A 22,074-nucleotide genomic window follows, 5' to 3' on the forward strand; every position below is an offset into this window, starting at 1 on the left:
ACATGTAGGGTACAGAGTAACTCATCTGTCAAATACATGATCGCAACAAACACAACACTGACTCGCTCCCTTTTGAACTACTTTGATAGGTTTTTGCCTGTCAAGCAGAGATGTCTGCGAGAACACAGCGATGTATGGTGCTTGCCGCTTGTTTCCATGCAGTAAACATATTATCAGAAGCTCGGTAGAAAATGTATACTTATGTTATTGAGAAATGATGTAAGGGAAAATCTGGCAAAAAGGCACTATGATATAAAAGTTCAGTGTGTATATACTTTCTCAATGTTTCTTCCATCACTGCAGGAAATGTTTCAATTTCCTTTTTTTTTTTTTTTTTTTTTCTGGGGGTTTAAGGATCCAGTTGTCACATGCACTCACCATCAAATCGAAGCCAAAGAAACTGTGATGGCAGCTATTTTTTTTTTTCTTTACAGATGCCATTACTTTGTCTAAAAGCCTTACTGCGAACACTAAAAAGGAAAATACAAATGTACTAATAAATTGACAGTGAAAAAAAAGATTGCAATAATGGCCGTACATCCTGCTGTAAAAATATAAAAATGATTACAAATAAGATGTTTTACATTTATGGTTGCTATTGTCTGGTTTTTAAGTTGCTTCATTCTACCTAATTTGGCAAATAGCACACGCACAATAAACTTTCTTCTTGGACATGGCCACGCACAGCTGTTTAGCTTGATTATGTATACATGCTCCCGGTACCCAGGGCCTCTGTGGTGGGCAGTGGGCTGTGGAGACCTGGGGATAAACCCTGGATGAGCCCCTGAGGTATCCACCCTGCCCTCAGACCTGCAGTGATGGGCTCTGCCAGGAGTTTGATGGTGCACGGTCTGGCCCTGTGGCAGAGTGTCAAGCACTTTTATTGACACAGTGGAGAGGAGCACTTTTTCTAGAAATCTGAGTCAGCGGGTTGCTCCAAATAAAAGTGCACAGTTTACAGTTGTGAAATCTTTAAATGTTATTGGTAGAGTTTTTGAAATGGACTTGGATTTATGCGTCTGTAATCCAGCAGTCGCATGGCATCCGGTTGCATTTTAACATGTTGTTAGCATTGTAGCACTAAAGAGTGCAGTATCGCAATTTGATGGTTTATTATACCATGTTTCATGTGCCGGATATTTTATCAGTGCTTGGAACTAATAAAACAAGATCTTCGGTGTCTCTTGTGCCAACACTAGATCTAACTCCTCTGAACAGTCAGAGTGCTAGAGACATCATCAAGTTGATTAAAAAGTAAGAGAATAGTAGGAAACCAGGGGTTGATCTCAATTGATGTAGCCATCACTATATTCATTAATAATATAATTTTAATGTAATATTCAGGCCTATTAAAAAAGCAAACTGGAGACAGATGATATTAAGATATTATGATAGAAAGATCTTAACAGAAATATCCTCTTGAGTGGAAATTCTGATTCTACGAATCTCAAATCCCTTTCCATCTATCTAAACCTCTTTTGATGTTATTTTAATTAGCAAATTCTAAAAATAAATAATTATTTTGTGCAAGTTCATCAAAAGGATGACGTACACCACGATCTTTAGTGAGAACAATTAAAACCCCAACTGGTTATTCAGTTAAAGTCTGACGGGACAGGGTCACGTGTTCTTTCTTTTTTTCCTGTTTGAATCAGGAAAATCTCAGACAGGAGAAAAAATAAAATAAAATAAAAAAAAACTGTTGGTGTTAGGGTTAAGACCAGAGTGAGACCTTTTGCTGCTCCCCAGCCGTTCATGCTCTGTTTATTTTTCCACTCATGGTTCTCTGTGTGTTTGTGTTGTTTCTTCTCCGCAGAGGAAGGACTGAACCATGAATGCAAGCTCTGTAGTCAGTCATTCGACTCACCGGCGAAGCTTCAATGCCACCTGATTGAGCACAGCTTCGAGGGCATGGGGGGAACCTTCAAGTGTCCAGTCTGCTTTACAGGTTTGCACAATACCTTGGAGACAAATCCAATGAATTAATGGAAAAAAGAAAATATAAATGGGAAATTTGTCATTGTTAACTGTAGTCACATGACAGCAATAAACTTTAGTTTATTTTGTTGGGGTTTCTATCAGATAGATCAACACAAGGCAGTGCATAATTGAAATGTGCAACATAGTTTATAGCTATTTTTACATAAAATGCTACAAGGCGTAGTAGGTGTACTTAACAAGCACTGAGTCAATTCTTAGCACATGTCCATTTTGCTGCAGTCACAGCTGCATGTCTTCTGGGGTTTGTCTCCATGTCCACATCTAGAGACTGAAGATTTTGTTCAGTTCTTTTTGAAAAGTAGCTCACGCTCTGTCATATTGAGAACAGCTAGCAACAGCTGGTAAAAGCATTACCAAAAATTCTCAGACTAGGGTCAAATATATTCTGATATTGGATATGAACATGCTCCAAGCCACTGATATAGTTGTATTTTTAGGGATTTTGTCCTGCTGGAATGGTAAACCTCCACCCCAGTATGAAGTCTTTTGTAACTTTTAACAGGCTTTCTTCCCTTATTTAAGTTCATCCATTGTGCCATGTGTTCTGAACAGTTTCTATGTCCCTGCTGAAATGAAACATCCCCACTCCATGGTGTATTTGTGTATTAGTTTTCCTCCAAACACAACATGTTGTATGTACAACATGAAAAATAAAAATAAAAAATCTTCACAATGTTTGCTGGGTTATCTGCAAACTTAAAACTGGACTTTCTGCCTTTTCTCTAATTACTTTTCCATCCCACACATTTTAGTTTCTAATTTTAAAAAAATAATTATTGCAAAAATCTTTCCACTTCACAATTATGTTCTACTTTGTTTTTTGTTTGTTTGTTTGTTTTTGTTTTTTTCACAGAAGATACAAAAAGTAAGTACTAACGTCAAAAAAACGTGAAACAGTTCAAGGGATACAAATACTTTTTCAAGGCACTGTAGCTTCTGAACGAGTCTTGAAAGGTCAAGCAAGCCAGCCGTATAAAGCTGATAGCAGTTTGCACCATGTGGCTTTTTGTTTCGTCAAATTGCCTCAAAATCAAGGCCAAAGAAGTGTCACAAGGTGAAAGGGGGGGAGAAAGAAAGACGGGGAGAGGGCGGGGGGTGGGGAGGGGGGGTTAAGACAGTGTGAGCTGAGGGGAGATGGGGGGATGGAGGAGCGGAGAAAGAAAAGGAGATGTGCTAATTGTGGATGGCAGTGGTGCTGATAGCTGTAATGATCTCATCTGTCTCTGTGCGTGGAGGTGGAAGGACCGGACTCCTCCTGAGAGAATAGCGCCCTCCTTCAGTGTCAACAGGGTTAACTATCTCTATAATGAAATCTGCAAAGTCGTTAACTTCGGCTCTTCACTCTTTCTCCCTTCTCAGCTCTTTACTCTTCCTAACACTTTTTGGGTCCAGCTCATTTCCTCTTCCTACTTCCTCTAACCCCTCCGCCGCCCCCAGCTTCATCCATCCATCGCGCAATAAACTCATTTGCCTCATGTCTGCTTGTTAGATCAATTAATATCATTACTGACTGTTCTGCATCTTTTCGTCTTCCCAAACGTCTTCATCCGCCTCAGTTCACAGCTTCCTTTCCATGCACTCCCCTCCTCTACTCTGCATCACTGTTTTTGGCCTTGTGCCTCTTTAAGAAGAAGCCTATTGATATTTCACCCCCCACCCTGAAACTCCTCTCCCTCCACCCCTCACAGGGGTCCAGGCATTTAATATACAGAGCATGCCTCCTTCATCTGAGCCTTCATTTTCCAGCGCCCGTCTTTGACAGACAGGTCCCCCCACTCCCTCAGCGTCCATATCGATCACGGCACATGAGAGAGAGGAGGGATAGAGGGAGAGAGAGAGAGAAGGGGGGGATGCTAGGAGGAAGGGAGAGGGAAAGAGGTAGAGACAGAGTGCCCCCTCAGGACAGCGGTCGCGGAGCAGACAGACAGATGGGCGAAGAGGCCTGTGGTAGCCGGGAAGCCGTGCGGTGGAGAGTACAGGATGAACTGAAAGGCCTCCCTCTGTTGGGGATGCGGGGGACAGGCAGGCCGAGCTGAAGTCAGAGCACTTGGAGGGAACAGAGAAATTGAGATATTAGCTGACAGCTGTCCTTGAATATATTTCTTCAAGCTGAGTCGAAGAAAATAAAAGAAAGAAGACATGTGTCCCTGATTTAGCTGGACATAAACTTTATTTTTCGAACTTTCTAACTGACAAAACATACAACACCTCTAGGGGTTCTAAAAACAAAATTGTTTTATTTTATTTTTTAACAATTGGATTTATTTCTATGATCGGGATTTCCATGGACATCTTTTTAGTGCAGCGCCTTAGAAAAGCCCTTGTGCTGCTTGAGCTTTGAGATGTGATGTCAACACAGTATGGTTTGTAATTGTAAAATTAAACAAATATAAGACATGCTTTCCATACATTTACGCATTTTTAATGTGTGGGATGCATGTGTTCAGCCCCTTGAGGGGTACAAATGTATACCACACTTTGCAATAGTACTGCCAGTACACCTTTTCTTATAAATGATTAATAAATAGTTAATGCAATTGCTGTTAATCAAGAAAAACTAATCATAAACCATTAAGTTGCCTTTGTTGAGCCAAAAGAGAGGAGTGACTTTTTTTGTTGCCCGTTGAGTGGTTTATGTAAATATTAAATATTGTTAGCCATTTGTAAATGCTCCTGTATGAAGACAAATTAACTTATTTTGCAAAGTAAATTTTTAGACATTTTGTTACTTTCACGGGGGCTGCCTTTTTTTGCATTCACAGTTGGTTGATAATTACTTGAACTATACCAGAACTACAGCATGTCCGGGTTACTAAAATACATTACTTTCGTAGATTTAAAGGATGCCTTCAGTAGATGGAATGAGTCCAAACATGAAAGCAAAACTTTGATCAAACTAGGTGGTGGCAGGGCCGTTGAGCGCGCTCGTTTAACAAGGTTGCTCTTTGTTTAAAAGCTCATTCCCCCTCAGTGCACATGTTTCGGTTTGATCTGCCCCCTTGCGACCCAAAACGCAGTGGGAGGCAAAGAGTGATTGTCATTCTTTCTACACACCTGATTATCCCCAATCTAAACTCTTGGGAGCAGAAGGGAGGTTGAAGTGGCGAGAGGACTGCATCACACTGCAAAAAAAAAAACAGACTGGAGAAAAGTATTAGGGAAAGTAAGTTAAAGACAGTAGATAAGGACAGACGAATGTAGAGGAGAAAAGGAGACAAAACTTAAAGGAAGCTGAGAAGGTTGCAACTGGCAAGTTTGGATGTGAGATGAAAGGAGGGAAGTGGAGGAGGAAAAGAGAGCTGGGTAAGGGAGGGAGGGTAAATGGAGAGAGGTCCATAAGCCCCTGGATGATGAGAGAGAGGCTGACTCTCCCAGGACAGATTTGACAGGTTTCAGAAGTGGGGGAGCCTGCAGCTAGAAGTGTCTGCCTGCACCCTTAGGAGCTGTAGGGAGGGCTGGTGTGGAAATTGTGATTGGGAATATGTGCTTAAGACAAACAAAACAGAAGAAAGTGTGTCTGATGAAAGTCCTGTGTATATGTGTGTGTGTGTGTGTGTGTGTGTGCACTGTTTTTTTTTTCAACTTATGTCACCACATGAGGAACAAACTTGAAAAACTACAGGATGCACTGCCTTAAAATCCACACAAGTGTGACAAATAAGGTAGTTTAATTAGCTTGTTGTTTAGTTGCAGCTCACATGCTGCTGCTGTGTGAAGGTGGGTTCATGACAACTTAGACACAGAAGAAGAAAACAGAGGACTAAGCTTTAACTTGGAGCTCACAGCTATCTGCTTGCAGCTCTGCATCAACTCCCAATTTGTTTGTTTCGCCTCAGAGCCCTCAGATAAGGTTTTGTGTCGTGAGTTCTCAAATTAAGCAGAAACGAGCACATGTAGGCTAGACGGATAAATAAATGAAAACGAGAACGGAAGAAGGGTGGGGGGGAAAGGGATAAACTTATTTTTTTCTCCCTACACAAACAGCTTAGTATTGGTGCAGTGCAGCCTGCAGAGAGCACCACCCTGCCAAAATAAAGATGAGCTGGGGCCTGTAGTAAAGGAGACGTCTGCCATGCGCGGCCCATGAGATCTAATCAGAGGGCTTAATATCCCCCACAGCGAGAAGACCTTGGCCCCTCAGCCCCCTCAGCCCTGACACCCCTGATGCCCAGCCCGGCTCAGCGCTCTGTGCAGCTCTGTGCAGCTTGGCTCTGCTCTGGCTCTGTGGCCAACAAACTCCACAAAGTTCGCTCTCTCCTCTCTCCCCTCTCACACTCTCAGCAGGGAGAGACACAATGGCCAGCCGTTGATCCTGTTTGGATGTGGTTTTTTGGATTATTTCTTTCCCGTTTCTTTGTATCCTCGTTTCAACCCTCCAAGAAGAGATGTATCTGTGCCTCCCTCCCAACTCCTTCGGAAGAAGCAATGCAGTTGTAAATGTTATATCTTTCTCATACTGCCAAATGCCAAAACAGGGTCCCATCTTAGTTTTACTTGTCTCTTTATTGCAGTGCATTTTTACATGTTTCATGCCGATGTGACAGACAATCACAATAGACGAAGCTTGGTTTTTATGACATAAAACAAGATATGTAACTTGTGCAAGGGCAGATTTCTGAGCACTTGCAGTGCCTTGAAAAACTCTTAAACCTTTTCATAATTTATCACATAACTGCATGGAAGCATTTTTTTACATGCACAAAGTAGCGCATAGTTGTGAAGTGGAAAAAAGAATCCCACCTTTGTTTGATGTTATTTTTACTTTTTATAAATATCTCGAAGTCTTGCAGAGGCATAAAAACATAGCCACAGTGTAATGCTGCCAAAGTGTGACATGCATTTTATCTCATCTGATCAGATCATGTACTTCTGCATGTTCAAATGGTTGATGGCAAACGGCAAACATGAAGAAACAGATACTTTTTTTTTTTTTACCTTTTTTTTAACAATGGCTTTCTTCTTTCCATTCAGAAAGACAGGTCAGATTTTTGGAATGCACAACTGAACAATGTCAGTTTCTCCCTCATCAACCGTGGATTTCTGGAGGTCCTTCAGAGTTTTCGCTGGGGCTTTTAGCGGATGCTCTGATGAGAGCTTTCTTTATTTGCTTAAGCTTTATTTAACCGGGTAAACCAGTTGAGAACCGATTCCAATTTGATTTTGTTAAAAGCTTCAGTAAGGCAAAGCATTCCAAAACAATAATATTGCAACAATATTCTAATAGAAAGATTTTAAAGACACTGAAACCTTTGTTGCACAAAATTTGTAAAATACTTTCATCGGAATCCTAAAGAAATCCTAATCATAATCACTGATTGGAAATTATTGCTTGCAAGCATTAATGCAAGTAAACGTATAGGTGTTAAGGCAACAATGGGTCAGGGGTGCTCAGACATTTGTCCACCAGGCCCACTGTAGCACAAGACGTGTGTCTATTTTGGTTGTATTTTACCCAGCATGCCGTGTGTTGTACTCTACACAGTGCTGGTGTAAATGCAGCTTGGTAACTTTTGATGGTAGTTGGTGGCTCTGGACTTTATTTATGGGCATCAGAGTAAAAGGGGGATAAATACAAATGCTCAACATGCTTTTTTTGATTTGTTAAGGAATTACAAAACAATTTTGAATTTTCTTCCACTTCACAATTACGTACTGCTTCGTATTGGTCCATTTTGTTAAATTCCATTTACACAGTAGTTTGTGGTTGTAAGATAACAAAATGTAAAAAAAAAAAACTCCAAAAGCTTTTTCTCCCTTGTTGAGACGGCAGCTCATATACATAAAAAAATACCCTTTTTCAGTATTTATCAACCCTACTATTGTTTAACTAGGCCATTGAAACATTAATAGCATATTTTTTATATTTACTTTTAATTAGCCGTCACTTTCCTTGTGGATATCAATGAATGTCAGCCTACAACTGGTAAAAGCAAAACTGATTACAAATTTGCCCCTCATTGGACCAGAATTACACGTTAACAGCGAGTAACATCTAACTTGACATCTCAGTTGTGTTTGGCCGTGCTGTATAGTATTTGAAGGCCCCCCAAGTCTCAAATCCATTTTTATTTTTGCTGTATTGACTTTTTCTTCCTCCAGCCAAAGACATAATGAAGGCTTCCTGCAGCTGCTCTGACCTGCTTCTGTACTGTATATGCAGACAAAAAGCAGCTGAAGGAAAGGGCCATTGTTTATCAGCACAATTTCTGCTTCCAGAGCACGGGTTCCGCACGGAAAATTGTTGCCGTTTTTGGAGCATAAGGGAGAGCCCAAATAAGTGTTATAGCTGAGGTCTTAACCTGGAGCCGAAATGTTTTGTCACCAGTCGTAAAACTTGGCACTTATGTTTATCCTCATATTGCTGTGGTCGTTAGTCTCAGAAATGGGCCATGGAGTTGCTGTTTGTTCATTAGAGGAGGTTTGTTCATTTGCGGTTAACATCGCTGCCATGTTCCACTGACAGCTGCCACCTAGGCATTAGCAGTCTGACAGCGTCCCCGCAGCGTGTCTGCTATGGATCTAAACTTTTATTTCCCAGGTCAGGGAGTGTGACATTCACCGAAGCCGAATGTTTCTCAACCCTACACCGCTCAATAATTAATAATCGTTCTCCCAGGTGAGCCCGACTCCTTACATGTTGAAGTTGTACATCCACGGCATGGGGCCATAGTGAGCCTTAAAGCCTTCTCTCTGACAGACGCCTCACCTTTTGTGGCTGTTTCTTGTCTTCCTCTGTCACCCCATGGCCACCAGTGCATCCATTTAAAAACAAGTTATTTTGAGTTCCAAGAAATTCAAATGAAGCCCCCTTGTGCTAACTTTTCCACGGCAACCAGACCTTTGAGATTAGAAAGCCATCTTTAAAGCACAGGGATACGGGATAACAAACGGTGTGTTTGAAGTTCTCCTTGGAGGGCGTACCAACACAAGTCGCTCAGGCGCACACAGTCACATCCCCACTTAGCTTTTTTAATGTTGACCATGGCTTAATTAAAGCACAAATATACGGTATGTGTTTTAAGCTCCTGCGAGTTGTGTGTTTATATGTTGGTGAGTTATAATCTTTGCCTGCATAAATAAGTAGTGGAGCACCATGAATATTTATACTGTCAATATACTGTAATTAGTGATGTAGACTAATGGAGGCCATGTTTTGCACTTGAAGCCATGCCAGTTTTCGTGGTTGTTTATTTCCTGGCTTGTTGTCCCCACAGCAGTGCTAAATAAAGAGCATCATTATTCCCCAAACGTCATGAATTTAACCAGCTCTAGCACCAGAAATGTGACCGTTCTACTCCATAGAAACTGTTTTATCCCAACCGATATGTAGTGCCAGCCACGTTTATTAGCACTCCTGGTAAAGAGAATTAAAAAGGCCTAAAAGAAGTTCACCTTTTATTGCAGTAGCATGATTTCATACAAAACATTTATGAAAAATCCCACCTTTCAGTGGGGTAAGAACTTGCACAGTGGAAACTAATTGCTTTGAACAAACTCGCGTGTCCTACAACTATCTGTAATAATTGCTTGCAAAATAAATGTAACCAAAGCATTATCTTTAATTTATACTTTAGTTTCTCAAAGCAAATAGAGTTTCTTAGTGACCATGACTTTTTTTTCCCCCCAGAGGCATACATAAAAAATGGCACAGAAGCCCATTTCTTTTAGCTACTGAACACAAAGCCAGACAAGGACCCATTTTTAACTTTCCATTAAGCATAGAGGTAAAACTATCTCCAAAGCTCACTGTTAGAGTTTTTATATATAGATGTTGGCTCACCAAGTCTCTCGAAAATTGATTAGATGCTGTCTGCATGGCAGCTGCCTTTTGGGACACTGCCAGAAAAAAAAAAAAAAAAAACCTTTTAAGCATCTGGAATGTAAACATGTGGACTTGCTCCATGCAAGTGGAACTGAAACTGTGTCTTTGGCAAAGGAGTTCATCCTGCCTACTGCTAAGAATGGTGGAGGAGCTATAATTCATTGGGCCTATTTATTTTTCAAGGACCCTTTCTACTGCTCCTGGACTTTAACTGGGTCTGTGATCTGAACTGATGAGCCTTAGATTCCAGATGGGTTTGGTGTTGAACGAAAGGTTAATATGTGGAAAATAGAGATAGACAATTATCATATTCTTGATCTTTATCGTGATTTTTATGGTAACAACAATAAATTGCAATGGGTGATGTTTCCCAAACCCCAAAAACTGACTGGGATTATTATTTTCCCCACTGTTAGATCAATGAGAGCATCAGTAAACATAAATGTGTTTGAACATTTAAATAAATGCCGTTATTGCATGCTGTTTAACAATAAAGTCACTTCTTAAAGTAACTGGGGTCCTGAGGCCGCCCAATTCATTAGGTGTCCTTTTGTCGAGAACCATATTTGTGTTTTGTGAGGCTTTGGTTGCAGTGGCCTCAAGTCAGTTTTTCAGTTTATTCCAAAAGACATGGTTCACCACACACAGAATCAACCTTCCTCTTATCATTACCAGGTTTGTGCAATTAAACTTGGCAGCCACTGTGTGTCTGTAAAATGTTTATGTAATCATTTATTTGTAATTAAATCATTTTCTTCACTGTTTGAAAAATCATTAGTCTGTTTTATTTAGGCAGATGCACTTACTGTGCTGTCTATTTTGATTCATCAGCAAAGTGAAGATGCATTTACAATCTTTGTTTACTATTTCATGTTTTTTTTTTTTTCTGTGCAGTGTTTGTCCAGGCCAACAAGCTCCAGCAGCACATTTTCTCTGCCCACGGACAGGAGGATAAGATCTACGACTGCTCACAGTGCCCACAGAAGTTCTTCTTCCAGACAGAGTTACAGGTGAGCTTTTGAACCCCGGTGTAGCCCGCCAGGAAAGACAAAGAGAGAGCCAATCACCGAGCTCAGCTCCACAAGCGCTAAACACAGGGCTCTGGCTATCCTCCTCCGCTCCGACTGGGACAGGCGACTCAGAAGGAATTATTTCAGTCTGTTTCCAAAACTCATTTGTGATGTGCAGATATGATTTGATTTGCTTATTAGACCAGCCGAGCACTAAAATATCTGGAATTAGAGGATTAGCGGAATGCTCATTTTTGAAGAGGTAATTACATACAGTGCAGAGGCAAAAACACGGCTGAGTCAATATGCCTGCATCTCCTCTCCTAATCACAGAGGAGGCCTCGTGGCTAAATATGAGCTCTGTCCTCAGGGAGTCGGTATCTGCCCTTCAACAAAGTTACTAGTTGGACTTATGAACTCGCAATGTTAGAGAGATAATCCATTTTCTAGCAATCTTTTCCTCCGCTCCTTGGAGAACCTGAAAAAATGAAACAGACCTTATTATATTATTTCACTGTGGTGGTGTTTTCGAGCAGCTCTGTTTTGTTTGGGGGATTCTCTATTGTGCACTTCTCATATCCAGATCCCTTTCTATTACCTTTTTGAAACCGAATCACTAAAATATGAACATTCTATAATTGCGGTGTTCAAAAGTGCTGAAATAATATTTTTTTCTTAATTTACTTTAATGTTGTAAAAGAGGCAAAAACTCCTCCTGTTGGGATTGACCTGGATCTCAGATTATGCAGCGCAGTAGCTGGTAGCCAGAGGAAGTGCCCATTGATTGGGAGTGATTTTCATATTGAGATTCAGGTTGTAAACACATAGGTGTGCCTCTGCCAGGAGGAAGGTGAATGTGATCATTATTTGCTGGTCATTCCAGTAACGGGAACATGAATAAAACAAGTCCTGATCCGCCGACACGCAACTTTGCAGCAGGGAAGATTATATGAAAAGCCTCAGCAGTACCCCACCCATTGTTAATGCCTTTCAGTCACATCAAGCCCCCTTAATTTGTCACGTTTTCATTTCTCATTGGTACAAGTGTTTTCTATATGGCACGGGTTGCGAGAGATACCTGTAAACAATCTCAAATAACCTGGGGATGTTTTCCTACTTTTTTTTTTCTTTTTTTTTATTTTATGTTTGACATTTTCAGGAGTGAAGTGATCTCCACCTCCCGGAGGTAATGTTTCATGCATGATTATATTGTTTTACTGCGTGTGAAAAGACAAGTGCAGTACATGAAAGACCTATAGCATTCTGCTGTGAAACAGGGGGTTATGAAAGGAGAGCAAGAATGAGCTTGGGGGATAAGACAATCATTATCTCCAACCTGTTCCATGCTCTTCCGACGGTCCCGTGTGAGCGCATGATGACATGATCTCAAACACACGTGCCGTACATATAGATACACGCGTTGCTTCTTGTAAAAGCAGATACTTAAAGGAAAGTAAGTTGTCATGTGGTACCCTTTTTTAGAGTTTTTACTCGCAGTGCTTTGCAGCAGCAATAATAGCTATTGTTCTTATTTTGTCGTGTTGCAGCCACAGATCTCTAAATATTTATTTGGGGATCCTTAAAGGATTCCCTGTTAGTTTCTGTAAAAGCGTTGAAACAGCAGGTGGACATTCACCTTCTGGAAGGACAATTACCCTGGACAGACAGCCAGAGCTATCATAGAATAGTTTGGATTTTTGGATCAACTTCTTGTGTTGAAACAATCTTGTCAAACGGACGAATTGCCAGATTTAAAATGTGTTCATATTGATGGCGTCCATTGTGCTTACACAATCTCCACCATGTTGGTGGCAGCACGATGCTGTAGAGAGGCTTCCCCATAAGGCCTTCTGCTGTAGTTGCAGCAAAATGCTTTTCTATAAAGTGTGGAATGAGGGAGCTTAATACATATGCAAGTCTTGGTTTTCAGGGGGGGGTTTTTTATTTCTAAAGATATTCTCTTTAAAAGTGATATTCTCCACTTTGCTGTTGTACGTTGTTTGTGGTTGCGACATGACGAAATGTGAAAAAGTTCAAGTATTACATTTTTACGAGACACTGCAAATTTAGTTTTTCCTGAACTTATGAACTGCTTGTGGATTTTATTTACATGCATAGCTAAAACTTGACAAAATATGAAAGAGGCCTTGTGTGGTTGTTTCTGTCTGCCATTTGCCAACCTTTACCCTTCAGGATATCTGCCTGATACAGAGCGCTTTTTTGTCAGTCTGTCTGAACTGGAACTTTCCTCTAGCAGAAGAGAATCCTTTCTTTGCTTGGACCTGAGTTTGGAGTCTCTCCCTGATCCTCTCTGGCTCTCTGGCCGGCTACCTGGGCCCCCTCATCTCTCACAGTAGTGGGATGGGTCAAAGGGCCAGTGCAAGCTGGGGAGAGGAAGCAGCAAGGAAACAGAGAGCTGCCAGGGCAGGTAAAGCAAAGCAGGGAAGATATTTTATTAATTCGCTGCTGAGATCCTGAAACAGACCAAAGGCTGTGACAGGTATCCAGTGCACCACTTCGCATCCTCCCCCCGTGAACTCTACCCTGTGAGGGGCTAGCCAATTTTCGCCAGCCTGTCGAGATGGATGATGGGAGAGCATCCGTCTAATCAGCCCTCCCAGGACCCCCCGCCCGGCCGCCCCCCTCAGACCTACCAGATTGACTCACTCGTGGGTCTGCGTGCCCCAGAATCCAGAGTCCAGTGGAGAAAAACCTCTCTTGCTCTTCTTTTTTGTTTCTCCAGTTTCTCTTTTTCGCCATTTTTACCTGGACAGAAAGTAAGCGGTGAGATGTATAGACCTCTACTCCACCTGAAAGTGTGCAGAGGACTCCCCTCTAGCATCGCAAACTTATACGGTCTCAACTTTGCTTATCCCTTGCTTTCAACAAATTAAAATGTAATACTGAGTAAAGCTATCACATAAATTTTGAGGGCAGCCTTGCTGCTTGAACAGTCTCTCACTGACCACCTGAATGACAGTATATCCTCTCACCCACTTGACCTTAGTTCCCCTTCTGTCCATTCATAAGTGCCTGAATGGCTCTGCTAAAGAACACATTGCAATGCGAACCTGCCCCCCCCTTTTTTTTTTTTTTTTTTTTTTTTTGCGGTTTTAGATGCAATTGCATTTCGCGTGACTTCAAAGAACTCAGCCACCAACAATGGTTCTTGGCTGGATTAATTAACCAGATTCATTAACTGATAGAGCCCCAGCATCAGCCACAGCTTTAATCTAACATTTCTCAGAGTGCAACTCATTTGTATTTGTTTGTGAACGTCCACATAGGCTTAACTTCAGTGTTGCACCGACTGCTGGATGGCTGCAATCAGGAGGATTTTCTCTCAACGATCCTCTAAGGATGAGACAATGAGGCTGAAGTTGCTGAGAAGCAACCGGGTTACATTTTCCAGACAAAATTCCCTCGAACCTTCTGAATAAAGAAAGTTTATTCTTTCCGTCGTCCGATTTCTTTAGGTTGCTGTAAGCCACAGAGTATTGTAAGTCTCGCTGTGATCGACAGAGAAGCGTTACGATCTGGGTGCTCAACGACTTCTCCCTCCCCTCAGACGCCCGCAGGACACGCACCTTAATTGGAGCATCTTTTTTTTTCTTCCTAAAAAAAAAAAAAAAAAGGATTTCTTCAAAGACAATCCAAAGCACCCCAGCCTTAATGAGTGCTAAAAGTGACAAGAGCACATCTGCATCATTTTCCTCCCACTCCCCCTCCCCTCACAAATGAGATTCTCCGCTCCCCGTGTGATGGCCATTATTGCCAAGCTGTGACCAATTCAACGGTTTTAATTAAGCATATTTATAGGTTTCACGGTCACCAGGTCAGCGTAAACAGCTATGTTTGTCATAATGTCTGTCCCGGGCAGAACGCAGGGAAAAGAAAGGGAGAGATGGATACTCTGAGAGAGCCCAGTCTGCGGCAAAAACAGCAACAGAGTGGGTTCTTTGAGCACTAGAATGCATCGAATTACTTTTTTTTCTTATTTTTCAAATGACAGCTCCCAAAAATGACATTTTAGACACTTCCTTTCTTTCCCTCCCTCCGCCTTTCAAAGCTGTTCTTTAGTTTGACGCAGGAGACCTAATTCCCCAGAAGTTTTTCTATTATTAATTTTAAAGTATGCCCCGGAAAATGCCCTAACTGCCCCGAGTCCCTAATGTGTCATACAAAAGCAAAGCTTTATGCATTTGTCCCCAAGTGGCTCTCAAACACCAAATTTTTCCTGAACGTCTTGATCTGCCAAGTGTGACAGCTCTTCACACATTTGAAAGTGGCAAATATATATTTATATTTCCTTTCATATGACAACTTGTTTTCTTCTTCATCACCCCAGGTTCTTGGAATCCTGGCACTGTTTCAAACAGCGGCACGGCAAAATAAAACAAGAGCGAATTAGGGGGGGAAAAAAACAACTTGTGAGGCGCAATCATTAATATTTAAGCTTATTTATAATTACGTACCAGTCTGAGTGCTGTTGCTGCGTGCTGTAAACGAGCACATATACCGCCTTAGATGGCGTGTGATGTTTATCACAATAGTTGTGTTCTACTTTTGTAGGTGGATCAGAATTAGACAGCATGACAGACCTAATGATCCTGGGAGGATATTCTCTTTCGCAGTGCGGGTATATATGAGACTGTGTTTGTGGGTGTACTTCTGTGTGCATCCTCTATGTATTTGTCTTTGTCTCCATCTCTCTCAGGGTCTGATATGTGCATGCAAACACAATGTCTGGAGGGAGACATGACAAAAACTCCCAGAAGCCTTTGAGCTCCTCTGTTTTTTTGTCCTTTTTTTTTTTTTTCCTCTGTTGGACCATTGGGGAAAGTTAAATCCAAACAAAGAGGAGACGCTCAGTGTACTGCGCTCGAATCCATCACCGGATCCTTTCCTCAAACGTGTCTCTTTTACTTTACTTGGTTGACTTTTTCAGCAACTTTGATAAAAACAATTTGGAGCATTTCTCAAGGAAACTCATGCAGTTTTAATTTTCTGTCTGTAGTGATTTGATTTTCAGGTTAGCAGAATGTATCAGAGGACACAGTAAGCGGCATCGGAACGACGACTCCAGACGGAATTTGGTTGTCATATTTTACAAACACTGAAGTTTAACTTTTGCCATTTGGAAAACAGGATGTCTAGAGAGTCACAGACAAAAGTGGAAATTTTTCGGTTAAATATTTTTTTTTTCTATTTTATGAAAATAAGTGTATGCAAAAAATGTATGTGCACAATTAGCACATATTTGTATTTTCAAACTTCATTCCCTGTCCCTTTGCCAGAGATGTTGACTAAAGTTTCAGACTTGAACTCAAAACTCTACTTAAGTCATAAAAACAAAAACTTTAAACTTGACTTAGATTCATGCTGTAAACACTTCGGACTTGACTTTGACTCGGACTCCTAGCCCCAAGTCTCATAAGCTCATCTTAGTTCCTGTAACAAGCAGTGAAATCAAGCTAGCATGCAATCTGCTGTTGTAGTCTAAATAACACTAGATCGAGTCAAGAACCCACCATACCAAGACTAAAGAGGAAGGAGACCAAACCCAAGGCCAAGAGTAACTGATTGTAATGATGAGCCATCTTTTTCTGTAACATTCTCTGCGACAAAATGTTGGTGAACACAAACCCAGATAACCAACTGCATGCAACTTATCCAGCACATTTGACAAGCTGTTCAAAAGTTAAACAGACGAGCCAGACAACTCTGAGAGTAAATCCATCCATCTAAGCGTTAACTGACTTGGCATTAGCTGCAGGCAGAAGGAATGGAGGCGACAGGTGGAGGTGGAGGACTTAAATCACTTAAGAGTTCCTTCTTGCAGTGTACTGTAGAGACAGACAAACATCCATACATCTGCAGTGGAAAAAGGTTTTCCCTCGTTTTCACATCCCTATTATCTTCTATTCACCGACACAAAGGAGCACAGGTGGCGCCATTGAACTTTTTTTTTTTTTTTTTTTTTTTTGTAAAAAATTTTTTTTTTTGCAGCCAGCACCGTCATGCTAAGTTGCTGTAAAAAGAGGATGGTGCAGCTGTTGTCTTGACCAGACTTGAGGCAAAAGCTGGAGTCTGACATGTGTAAGAGCAAGAGAAGACTGAATGTAACTGAGATTCAGAAAAGACCAAGACTTTTGATCCCGAGTCCTACACCAGTAATATAGACTCTCATAGTTAATAAGCTGCGTTTGCATATTTTTGTGTAAAAGGATGCATCTCATTGTTGGCCGGTGATCTTCAACGGGCTGTTATTTGTTTTAGAGCAACCTGTTTGTGTTTGCTGTAGCATCATAGAAATTACCACACTATAACAGACTGCATTACATGTACTATATGGAAGTGTAGACTTTATCAGTCGGTACTTTGATATTTGCTTTCATTTACTCACTACACTGAGTCCTGCTCAGTATCCAGTATTTATTTATTAAGAGAGAAAGTGTTCTATTATGTCTTTTTGTTAACTTTATATAAACATTGTGCAGCATAGAAATCAACTAAATCAAACATTTTCAGAAGCCTAGATGGTTGAAAAAAAAATAATTTGTGTGATTAAAATATCCTGTTTTACGTATAATTCTTGGTGGTGGTAGTGTGATTGTCTGGGACCATTTTGCAGACATGCAAAGCCTGAGTCAAAAACTCAGGTTTTGTAGTGGTCTTTTGGTAATCCAAATTTAAGAATAATTTTAATGCATTGGTATGACTTTAAGCTCATCTTTCACTTTACATGTTCCATATTTAAAGCCTACATGGTCTGTACCATGTGAAAGAAACATCTGCATACTTGTGAGCTAGAAAGATTGACAAACTCCAGTCTGGAATTTTAGTAACAATGGCAACAACTTGCACATTGAAAATGATGTGTCAGCGAGAAGTACTTTATTATTATTATTATTATTTTTGCCTTGACTCGTACAAAAAAACCCACCAAAATAACTGTTTCTCTCTTGTAGAACTGTGGGGAAAAAAAATAAAAAATTAAGAATTTTGCCCACATCTATGATCATATCCATCACTGCAGCATCAGTTGAAAAGCAGGGGTGCACTCTGAAATATCCCCTGCCAAAGTCTGTCCCTGACTGAAGTGGTTAAATGTGAAAGTAATTGTGTTTTGTTTCTGGGACTGACATGCGGAACCCCACGGACCCCATCTCCCTCCCAGTGACAGGCAGAGATCCTCCCCCCTCGCTCTGTCTAATTAGAGGATGTAGCCCAGGGCTCGTGTCCCAGGAAGACCCATCCCCCTCCCAAGATGGTTCCCCTAAGAAAGCCCTTAATTGGGTTCTTTAGTCATAGACTTCATTTTGGCTGGAAAGGCATCTGTGTGTTGCTATCACCTCACAATACAGTTTGTATCGCTCTCTTGTGTTTTTTCTATTCCTCTTTCTCTCCCTTTTTTTCTCCCCCTCACTGGCCTTCTCTCCGTCTATGCTCCTCTCTCCCTCTCCCCCTCTCCCACTCTCTCCTCACTTAATGAGGCCCCATAATAACACAGCAGTTGTGCAGTTGTTTTGCTACCTCAGTCAAACAGCGGGATCACTGCATAGTGTGTTTCTAGTACCATTCACTTGTCTACTTAGACAGGGTAATGAGTATCATTTGGAGGTACAAAAGACCCGGCCCACAAAAAAAGCGGTGCTCCGTCATCTCCGGTTCCACCTCAGAAGTGTTTGCTCCGGGTGCTTAGATGTCTCAAAGTGTTTCAAACGTTATGGATTCAAGATGTATTTTTATAGCCGCTCAGTGTGGCTACATGGAATACAGTGAAATCCATTGCTGTTGTCATCTCCGTCCTCGCCTAGTGCTGTTACAGTATGACCATGACTCCCTGGGCACCTCGCTTCAAACAAGACTGTCTGTTACCAAGGAGACTGGGCTGGTTGTGGTGGAACAGTGTTTTGGGTCAACCCTCCCCATGGTCCGATAAGTGATGACTGTGGAGAATGCCAGCTGCTGTTTTATTTATTTATTTATTTATTATTTGATTTTTTTTTTTTTTTTTGTAATATCCATTGGCTAAACTAGCCAGCAGTAAGCCTGGCCTGGGGTCAGAGCAGGGAAGGATTACTCCCTCGGTGGACCGGTCGACAGTAGGGAAAGCACAAAGGAAGGACTGAGTCGATACTGGACAGCAAGTTCAACACACCATTAAAGTGCCAGAGAGAATGCAACACTCCTGTCTTTCCCTGGAGTTCCCCCCCCCGAATAGCAAAAAATATTTCAAACTATATCACAAATCTCACACAATTACTCATAATTCTGGTCATTGTTCCTGGACAAAGAACATTTTGAAGTGACATAAACGTAAAACATTAAAACGTTCAAAGACAAAAAGTTAGTTTGTAGAAATATTACTGCTGGCTGAAAGCTAAAATATTCCCATCACGCTACTGCATATCTGCCTTGAAACTCGGTGACGTACGAAAACGCAGAGTGATGGAGAAACAATGCTCCACCATCGCCTCCGGTTGATCGCCTCACAAGTGACGTGAGGTTGGCCCGGATTTTTTATTTACATGTTAACATTTTCTCGCATGTGTGTTGCAGCTCTCATGGACATTCAACTGTCTTCCAAGAATCGCAGCGATCACCAAATCATTTTAACACCACACCAAAAATAATGTATGATACTTCTTCATATGTGGTGTTCAGAATGGGAACACACACCCTTCAGAGACGCAACCTGAATCCTGTCATCATGTTTAAATTGATCAATGCTCCACATAAAGCGGTGGCTGCAGCGTTCTGCTGAACCACTACCTCCAACTGAGTTCCTAAACATTATTGGCCTAATGCAATCACCAAATAATAATATTCAATCTTGTAGTCAATGCCATGTTTCGCTGCTTTTTGAGGTTCTGTTATCTGGTATTGATTAACAATCAGCTGGTTACAAACATTGTTTGCTGCTTAAAGGTGCATTAAAGTCCAACTGAGTGCAAAAAGACAAAAACACAGAATAAAACTGACAGGCGCTCCAACTGGAGGAGACTTTTAGACACACTTCTCTGAGGCGGCACAATGTTTGTGAAATATTAAAATAGTTATTATGTTCAACCAGTTAAGAACTGGGTCTGACACCATCCTGAAATAAGCACTTGAAGCAATTTGATGGGAAAATTCTGTGTAATATTGTTGAGCATTTTTTTAAGTCATCATTATTTTATGCTTTAAATGAATTCAGTCGTTCAGTGCAGTGATAGAGGGTGTGTACAAGTCTGTCTTAGAACTCCCCATTGTCCACCAACAGCTAATTATATACTTAGTGCATGACTGCATGCACTTTCAGAGCCAGTAGACAAGGGAGCCATTTGTTTTGACTCTGGATTGATGTTTAAATTTCCAGGGTGATATAAGCAAAAAATAAAACATTAAGGTGTTTTAAATTGGACTCCTTTAACGCAACCAGTAATATATTTGTGCTTTGCTGTGATTTTAACCAAGTTAAATTTATGTTGTTCTCTTATAATTTCCCTGAGAACTATTCAGTCTGATTATCACCTGTGTATTTATTTATTATGTTTCAGTGTGAAATTAATTTTGTTGTGCAGCGAGTTCAGGCATAATCATTTTATTTCCTGTAAAAAAAATTATTCATTAGTGCATTTTATAACAATAATGTACGTATTTCCCAAGTATATGCAACACATAATTATGAATAAACTGCCTAGAAAATAGATTTTTTTAAAAATAAAGGCTGCATAATGGGACACATTCCGGTCAATTCACTGGTTAGCTCTGCGTTTGTTTAAAGTGCAAACAGCTTTATTTGTTCAAGAAACCGTGAAAAGGCCATGGCTTAAAAAGTCATTATTGTGCAGTCAGGTCTCCAACCACTCAATAAAACCTGGCTTTAACGTTACACCGAGTAGAAAGAGCAGACACAATGCACTTAACACGTGCTCAGCAGGTATTACCATATTGCTAATCAAACTTTGTTAGCGTGACGACTAAGCTTTACATCTCGCTCTCCGTGATGCCGGACAATGCGAAGATTTTCACTAATACAGCAGGATCAGATGAAAGGGGGAGCTTCTGTGTCTGAGTCCAGTGGCCTTCCTCTGCAGAGCTGATGCAAGAGATACACCTCTGTTGCCTCACTGGAGACCGGGCACTATCGATGGAGACCAGAGCAATGGGGAACGACATAAAGAATGATTAGTTAATAAATCAGCTCCCTAGCCGACTTGCTCTTTCCTGGTTTCTGCTCCTTCCCCAATCGTTCCCCATTATTTTGTCCCTCCCTCCCCCTCGTCTCTCTGCAGCAGCATTAAATCCTGAAGACACGTTGCACCTGTTTGCATGGGTACACCAGACCCCTGCCGGGTGTTCTCCCTCCTCTTCCACTACCCCTGAGGGCGCTGCAGTGGGGTGATGTAATCAGATGAAAGTGTCGGTTTAACGGTGGCATGGAGCCTGAGATGTGAGGAGAAGCGAGAAGAGAAAAGGGGTGCTCGCATCTCAGAAGGCCGAAGCGGGTGTGCCTTATCGATCAGTGCAAAATTTAATTTAGTGTAGAATTGAGTTGCTACGGTTTACCTGAACACCGCTGGTAACTACAGCAGGCCTATGTGGCCAGCAGGTGGTTGAAAGGATCGAGGAGGAGATTAAGGGTTGGATATAAGGGAGGGAAATGGATGATAAGGGGAATGGCAGAGTTTCAGGGGGAATAGAATTGGAGTTAGGATGAGAGCTAAAAGGCTTAATGGAGGGCATCTAATCCTAAATTGCTGCGATTCTAGTGTGACACCATTAGTGACATCCTCTTTACGGGTGCAGTGGACATTTTGCTCATTTTCTTACAAAAAGCAATGAGCGAACTGCATGTGTGATATCTAATTTGTGGCTGCACACTGTAGGCATTCGTTGCGCCCAACAACTGCACAGAAGTAACTTGAAGAACTTGACAAGGATGAAGATTGGAAAGCGGATTTCCTCCCTCGCCCTCCTTTCCACTCCTTTGTACTTATACACAGAACAGTTTATAGCTGCTCTGCAGAGTTCAATATCCACAGAGATAAAGGTATCAGTTTCATTTTCTCTTAGCGTATTTTTTTTTCTTCTACGTTTTTTCTTCTATTTCCCTTTAGTCTGCATGGCTGCCACAGCCACTGAAGTCGTTTAACACCGTCCTTGAGAAAGCCCTCAGTGTAAAAACTCCTGGCATGTTTAAGGAAAAAGGTAGAATGCAGTTATGTGTCAGGCAGAGCTGGGACATTCAGA

The 22,074-nt window shown here is 41.3% G+C and overlaps 1 protein-coding gene across 6 annotated transcripts in view; it reads left to right on the forward strand.

Moving 5' to 3' along the window:
- Positions 1 to 22,074, forward strand: part of znf521 (zinc finger protein 521) — a 121,946-nt gene that overhangs the window by 91,765 nt on the left and 8,107 nt on the right. For all 6 annotated transcript variants that reach the window (XM_015049721.1, XM_015049724.1, XM_015049720.1 and 3 more), the window contains 2 exons: positions 1,817 to 1,948; positions 10,718 to 10,833. In XM_015049721.1, coding sequence (XP_014905207.1) covers positions 1,817 to 1,948; positions 10,718 to 10,833 — 248 coding nt within the window. The remainder of the gene's footprint in view (positions 1 to 1,816; positions 1,949 to 10,717; positions 10,834 to 22,074) is intronic.

The sequence above is a fragment of the Poecilia latipinna genome, unplaced genomic scaffold, assembly GCF_001443285.1.
Source record: "Poecilia latipinna isolate Pla-1442-1.1 unplaced genomic scaffold, P_latipinna-1.0 Scaffold957, whole genome shotgun sequence".
Taxonomy (NCBI): Eukaryota; Metazoa; Chordata; class Actinopteri; order Cyprinodontiformes; family Poeciliidae; genus Poecilia; species Poecilia latipinna.